This window comes from Pygoscelis adeliae, unplaced genomic scaffold (genome assembly GCF_000699105.1).
Source record: "Pygoscelis adeliae isolate BGI_AS28 unplaced genomic scaffold, ASM69910v1 Scaffold94, whole genome shotgun sequence".
NCBI classification, from domain to species: Eukaryota; Metazoa; Chordata; class Aves; order Sphenisciformes; family Spheniscidae; genus Pygoscelis; species Pygoscelis adeliae.
The window spans coordinates 87,732-95,113 of record NW_008824547.1 but is presented as its reverse complement, the minus strand read 5'-3'; the positions used below and the strand labels follow the sequence as shown (position 1 = coordinate 95,113).

The following is a 7,382-nucleotide window of genomic DNA, read 5'->3' as shown; positions in this document are numbered from 1 at the left end:
AGTAGTAGACGCCGGCGTCATGGCGGTGCAGCTTGCGGAAGAGCAGCCCTTGCTCCGTCTGCAGGATCCGCTCATCCATCTTCACCTGTCGGCCACCGCAAGGTTCGGGGGGGTCCAGGCCCAGCCCCACATCCCTCCTGCATCCTCGCAAGGGGAGCAAGGCAGGTGCAGGGGGAGCCTCACCTCATCTCGCTGCTCGTCGGGGGGCCTCTGGACGAACCACTGCACACTGGCCTGCGGGGACCGGGGCACGCACTCCAGGAAGGTGCTGTTGTCCTCTGCCCCATAAAGCACCTTCTCCTCAACGCTCTCAAGATCATCCACTGGGGCGAAGATAGACACGGGCTCACGGGGAGGGCAGAGCCAGGCTTCCACGTGCCCGGGTGTCAGCTCCCCTGTGCCACCGTGTGGTTTCAGTCCCCTTCTCCCCCTCTCCCTGGGTACAGACCCCAGCCCCAGCAGCACCCACCTTCTCTTGGGGCACCCCTTGGTCTATGGGATGGGGAGGTGAGGGTGCCCCAGCCCAACTGGGATAGCCACAAGCCCCTCTGCGTGCCGAGGGCTGTGGATGCCAGGACATCTCAGGGCACCTGGACGAGCCCCTCAGCCCTGTGGGCCCCCCCAGTCTCTCACCGGTCAGGTTCTGGTCCAGACACTGGTGCACAGGGTTGCCGTGGCGGACGTCCTGGCGGCGATAGCGGCGCTTGCCAGAGGGCTGGTAGCGGTTGCAGGCAGTGCCGTCCCAGGCACAGTAGGGATCCCAGGCCAGGCAGCATTCGGCACAAGATGTGCCGTAGGTCTCGCACCGGTGCAGCCGTACCTGGGCCACCCCCAGGCTGGAGCCCACGTAGAGCGTTTGCTGGGGAAACAGCACTGAGAAGGTGATGCTGGCAGCCACTGCAGGCACGGCACCCAGGGTCCCCAGCCGGGACTCCCCCAGGGCAAGCACCATGAGGGCTTTGAGAGGCTGGTGACAACAGCTCAGTCTCTCCTGGTCACCCGCCCTGTCCCCAGGCCCGTGGCGGAGCTGTGTCCGTACTCACGCGCTTGACGGAGATCTCCATCTGGGTGATGGGCACAGGCGCCTGCAGGGGAGGAGAGTGGACATGAAGCTGGCGAAAACCTCACCACAGAGAGCCCAGCTCGTTCAGAGCCACCAGGGCGTTGGGGAGGGGGGGACACGGGGAATGTTTTTGAGGAGGGTGAAAACACCCCCAGCCGCCCCCTGCCCTCACAGCCCTGAGACCTCCCAGTGCCCAACAGTGATGTCCCCAACCTGAGCCCATCCCGCTGCCCCCCTCCCTTGCAAGCGGGGCAGCAAACGGCACCTTAAAAACCTGCAGCTCCTCCAGGACGACTTCCTCAGTTGTGGCCGAGCTTGTCTTCTGCAGGACCACCACCTTCAGCACTGAGCCAGCATCTGCAGGGAGGAGGAGGAGGATGGAGGTGTGAGCGCCCTGCCATCGCGCACCCCAGTAGCATGCCCACCGGTAGCTCCAGCGACAGGGCTCCTTCCTGCATGCCACTCCTGCCACGAACCCGCACCGCGGAAGAGGACATCGTGCTGCCCATCCTCAGTTTTTTTTTACCCGTCCCGAGGAAGAGGACATCGTGCTGGCCATCCTCGGCTTCCACCCGGTCCACCACGAGCTGGCGCAGGCGGTGGGGCAGGTCGGTCATCACTAGGAGGGGCCGGCGGTGCTGGGGGTACACGGGCTTGTACATGAGGGGGTGAGCACGGGCGAAGTGCAGCACCTCGTCGGGGAAGTCCTTGGTGGTGCCATACTGCCGCCGGGGCTGGTTGGTGGTCTTGCTGGGACACTGCAGGGACGAGAGGGGACCAGCTCAGCCCAGCCACCCCAGCACCCATCCCTCCTTCCCCCTCCATTGCCCGACAGAGCTGGTTTGGGTCCCTCCCCACCTTCCAATTTGGGATCCATCTTCTCCACCCCTTTCCAGACCTTGGTCCCCAGCTGTCCAGGGGTGGATCCCATAGGGAGCCCATCCCAGCAGGATGGGGGATTCCCCCCCCAAAGAGCAATCAGAGGAGCGGAAGGGACCCAGAGCTCCAGGGAGTCACTCACCACGCCCGGCCGTGGGTAGGGCACCCTGCCCTCGTAGGCACCCCACTGGTGGTGGGGGCTCTCCCGGTGGGCGAAGGGCCCGTTGAAGACCTCCCGGATGTCGGCCATGCGGTATGCACAGATGGCGGAGCCCTGGAAGACATGGCTGAAAGGGGACGGTGAATGGGATGAGCACAGCCATGCTCGCTGCCGGCAGCATCGGTGGGGGTCATGGGAGCACCGACATCTCTGTACGGACCAGGGCAGAGCTGGCGGAGGTGGGGGAGCAGCCAGCAGCCACTTGGTGATGGGGCAGGTCATGGGCAGCTGCAGCTGGGTGTCACCAGAGGCTGGAGCTGGACCACCCACCTGATGGTGCTGAAGAGGGCATAGATCTCCGGGCTCTTCCCATCCTTTGTCCTCAGCAAGAAGACATCCTCTGGGGATGAAACCATGGGGTTTCTCCTGGAAGCCCAGGGGCTTCCCAAAGCCACCGACTAAGGGACCAGCCCTGGTGAGGTCCCCGGCTCCATGCACCCCTTACCCAGCTCATCGAAGTGGGTGTCTATGCCACCGGGGCCGGGGACGGAGCACACCAGCCGGGCTTTGTTGAAGGTACTCCACTTGTTAACCAGCACCCTTTGGCCACCAGCATCGTTCTGCAGGGACAGGGAGCATCAGGGCCACCACTGTGACTTGGCGTATCCCTGTCCCCCACGGTCCCCACCAGCATCTTACCACGCAGACCCGCGCCACCCGGCTGACGATGGTGTGCTCCTTGCTGTCTGCCTCCACCACCTTCTCCGTGAAGAAGAAATAGGCTTTGTCATTGTCCCGGTCATCGTTGTCTGGAATCAAGTAGGCTGCCACAAATTTGGGGTCTACAAGCAAGAGCCAGCCACGTCAGGTGAGGCGAGAGGGCACGGCCACTGCCTCCGGACCCCCACACCATGCTGGGGCTGGATGCCGGCCGGGAGGACCCCCAGACCCTGCTGCCCCGGTGCCTTTCCCTGCTCGTACCTGGCATGGGGGATGCCCCAGCCACCGCAAGGCTCGTGGTCCCCGGCATTAGCCCAGCCGGGGGGGATGGAGGGGGAGGGGGGAGCCGTTACCGTTGAGTAAGCGCTGGTCCACCTCGGTGCGCAAGGCGGAACGGGTCCCCGTGCTGCGGAAGATGCCGGGATCGCGGCCAAAGAAATCTGCGGTGAGGCCGGCGTACAGCTCCCCGCCTGGCAAAAACACCCCACCGCGGGGCTGAGAGCCAGCCCTGGCTGGCACGGGGAACACCCCTGGCCCTGGCACCCCACAGGCTCTCAGTTCCCGAGGAAGACAACCCACCGATGACGGTGCTGGTGAAAGCGCGGCTGGGCTCGTGCGGGCACCTGGCCCGGCCGGCCTCCACGCTGGCAGGGTCCAGGCTGAAGGTGTGCTGGGTGAGGGGGAGCAGGCAGGTGGCCCCCCAGCCGTGCCCCGGGCAGCGGGGCCGTGCCTGGGCATGCAGGGCCTGGCGCTGGTCCCTGCCCAGCTCACAGGCACCTCGCTGCAGACATCCGCAGCCCCAGTGCTCCCAAAGAGACCGTCTGGAAGCAGGATCCGTGCTTTTTGAGGCAAGTCTGATACTATGAGGATCCGCAGCAACCAGAGGGACCTGCCAGCCCCACCGCTCGCCCATCAGCCTGGCCGGGGGCATCGTGGTACGGGCAGGGCTCCCGCTGCCTGCACGGTGCCAGGCTGCAAGGAGGGAACAGGGGGCCCTGCCTCTCCACCCTGGCCAACCTGATTTCTGAGCAGCGAGCCGGGAGAGGAGGAAACGCCACCCATGCTGCAGCTCTTGGCAGGACACCAGCCCCAGGGGACATGTCTGGAAAGGCGATGCCGGGCCAGAAAGGTGGGGAAACTAGGGAGGGGGTAGTGCGAGGGCAAAGGGGCAACAGGGAGCTGGTTCCTGACACCCCACCCCAGTATTCAGCATGGGGCAAACACTGCATCCAGCATCCCCACGCAGTCCCGAAGCCCCCCAGGGAGGAGGTGGAAGATGGGGATCTACCTCCCAGGGGTGTCCTGCCGGGGATGCTCAGGATGGGCACCCCCACCATGGTGCTGCCCTACCTCGCCGCGGTGCCCCACGTAGATGAAGGCGCAGACAGGGTGGAAGGCGCCCGTCCCGCAGGCCAGCAAGTGCGTCCGGTTGTAGGGGTGCAGCACGCGGATGTAGTTGGCGCAGTCGGTCTGGGGGGACAGCAGGGGAGGGGAAGGCTTGTGGGGGGGCTTCCCCCACCCCCAGCTCCCTGCCTGGGGTCCCCCTGACTGGGTCCCCACGACGAGGGGCGAGCCCCAGCCCTGGCTCCCTGGGCTGCACCCAGGCTCTCTGCCTTCACCCCGGTGCCAGGGGTGCGAGACGGCAGCTTGCACCCACCGGCAGGGCTTGCACGGACTTGATCGGGGTGGACCCCAGCCCATTGCAAAAGGACAGGGCTTTTTACTGGTCCTCCTGCCACTGAGAGCATCCCCAGGGGAACCACACGTGATCCAGCTGGCACCTGGCCATCTCCTGCCTATGGGCACCTGCACGCTCACCCCATCACACAGCCCACGCCGGCCGGGGGAGCAAGGTCACCTGCCCAGCAAGCTCCTGGCGGCAGCTCCCACACCCATCCCCAAGCGCCCGGGGACCCTCCTCTTCCCGGCACCCAGGACATGACCAGATGCAGGGATGTCCTTCCCCATCTTGCTCCTGCTTGCACCGGGGATGAAACAAGAGGAGGAAATGTGGGAAACAGAGACGGATACCCATGGGCATCTTTGGCTGCCTCCAGGACAGCCCTGATTGCTACTGTCTGGGATTGTCCCCTTCTACCAGGGGCCAGTAGTGACGACACCCCCGGGGCCGGAGACCTGCCACCTCTGACCCTGTGTGGTCTCTCCTGGCAGTTCCCACTGGAAAAGGGCTCCCATCCTTCTCCTGCTTGGGTGTCACCACCATTAGCTTGGCAGCTCACCCCAGCCAGCGCCAGCCCTGCCTGCGCCCCATCTTCCCCCCCCGGCAAGACGCAACGCCACTCATCTGCTGGGAACACCGCCACCAAGCTGCCCGGGGGTTCCCAGCCTCCCTGCTGTTTATTTTCCCTTTGCAAAGAGCCTCTAAAATAGCAAGTTTAAAAAAAAAAATATATGTTCAAGAAAAATAAAAAATTGAGCCTGCCCCGGCTTGGATCTGTCGGTGAGAGCTTGTAAAATAAACACACAGAGCAGGACAGGGACTCCCGGGAGCAATTTGTCTGGGCCGGGGGAGCCTCAGGGACTTTCTCACCGCCATAGTCCTGTTTCGTATCAGGGCAGGGGGATGCAAAGAGGGGTAAGGTTTGGGGAATGAGGTCACTGAACCTGAGCGAGTCACAGATTTCCCACTGTCAGGGACGGCCAGGATGGGCCAGACCACATCGCTGGGGTCCGGAGCACAGCACGGGGCTTTTGGTCCCTCTGAGCTCAGGTCTCGGAGCCCGGCCATCCCTGCCTGCTCGGTGCAGCCACGTTTGGGGCACGCTGGGCACCGCTCTGCAGCCGCAGGGCTGAGCAGAGCCCCAGGGACGAGATTTCCAGAGCTCGGCGCAAGCATCTCACACGGCCAGGCTTGGTCGCCAACTCCCTGCCTCAGTTTCCCTCGTGCACCAGGATGGTCCCTTGCTCTGCCCTGGCATTAACTGGCCTGAGAGTCCCCACGGGGCCATCCCCAGTGGGATGGCACAGCACAGCTCTGGTGCAGGGGGAGCCAGCTGGCATCGGGGCAAAAGGGGACCCCCTCCAGCTCAGGGCAGAGCACGCATGGGGCGAGACTCACCACTGGGTCCTTCCCCTTCCGAAAACACTCCTCCGTCTGCCCAGGGAGGGGCGGCCAGTAGATCTGGAACACAAAGAACCTGTTGGAGCAGGGAGGGGGGACAGTCCCCAGGCTGCCAGTGGCATGGTGATGGAGAGAGGGACCAAAAGAGGGACCAACAGCTCCCCAGAGCCCACGCAGCCCAGGGATCCCACCCTGTGACTCAGGGCAGGACCATTCCTCCTGGGGAGATGCACCGTGGCAGTCACAGCCCGCAGCCGGGCTGGATTTGGGTGGTCACGCTGCGGATGGCCGGAGCTGGCCTGGAAGGGGGTGGACTTGTGGGTGGTGTGGGGAAAGGGTGCTGGGGGACAGCAGGGAGCGATGGAGCCCGAGTCCCCCACAGCCTTTGGTGGCTCTCGGACCAAGGGCAGCTTCGGTACACAAGCCCTTGACCCCCTCGCGGTGACCCAGCACGTCGAGGGGCACTTCATTTCCTCCTCTGCTTTCTTCAGCTAGAAATGGCCCAGAGCCACGTTTAAAAAACAAGAAGTCAAAGTGGAGAAGGTGAAGGAGGAGGCGAACCACCGCTCAGCATCCTCGCTCTGGTCCATCACCTCTCCCACTGAGGAGCCAGGAGAGGTCTGGGGGCTTTGCCAGCTGAGCCCTGGCACAGCTCATTGCAGTGACGGGTGCTTTTAGCTCCTTGTCTCTGCAGGCATTCCGCTGTATATTTGGCCCGTGAAGGGGATGCCTGGAAGGGGATGGGGAGCACTCGCTCTCCCAATGGCAGCTTTTTAGGGGAGCGGGGTCTGAGACCCCACTCAGCACCCAGAACTCAGGGGTGGGCTGTGCCACCGGCTGCCAACCATGACTAATCGCTGGCTAATTGCCCTGCAGCCACCATGGCCAGCCCTCCCTTGCCAGGCAGCACAAATTTTCAGGTGCCTTTCAGGGCACTTGGGACGGGAACATCCCCAGGGCAGGTCTTGCTTCATGGTGGCTTCACCTGGCTCGGCCGGGCATCCCCCCGGAGGGGCACGGGGTGCATGGGGGGCCAGGGTGGGGATGGAGACCCCAGGGTGCACAGGGGGCCAGAGTGGGGACGAAGACCTCAGGGTGCTCAGCAGGACCCGGCTCACCTCCTTGGCGTCTGCGCTGGCCCCGTCCAGGAGCAGGGAGTAGAGCGTATCCTTCCCCCCGATGAAGAGCCGGTCACGGTACTCGTCCAGGTAGAGGGAGCGGAAGCCCAGGAAGCCTCGGTGGCCAAAGAAGAGGACAGAGCGATTGGTGCCCAAAAGCTCTGCCGGGGAGAGAGGGAAATGTCAGGAGGAGCCAACACAGAGCCAAAGACCCGCAGGGCGTCGTAAGCGCTGCTGGCCCCAAATGTCCCCTCCCGGCCGTGGGCACAAGTGCTCGCCTCGAGCCTGGGGGACATCCCGCTCCCTGGCAGCCCCCGCCACCTCCCTCCATTTGCTGCACACGGCAGGGGCGCCCCAACG

At 64.4% G+C, this 7,382-nt stretch overlaps 1 protein-coding gene across 1 annotated transcript; it reads right to left on the bottom strand.

Moving 5' to 3' along the window:
• Position 1: 1 nt before the first annotated feature.
• SEMA3G (sema domain, immunoglobulin domain (Ig), short basic domain, secreted, (semaphorin) 3G) lies at positions 2-7,196 on the bottom strand (the record flags this gene model as incomplete). The annotated part of the gene is made up of 15 exons (XM_009321840.1): positions 2-85; positions 184-323; positions 634-859; positions 1,044-1,085; positions 1,329-1,420; positions 1,590-1,821; positions 2,085-2,229; positions 2,433-2,502; positions 2,608-2,722; positions 2,802-2,944; positions 3,176-3,292; positions 3,402-3,492; positions 4,173-4,292; positions 5,902-5,964; positions 7,023-7,196. Coding segments are annotated over 15 exons (1,854 nt in total), but the record flags the coding sequence as incomplete, so codon positions are not given.
• Between the last annotated feature and the right edge of the window lie 186 nt (positions 7,197-7,382).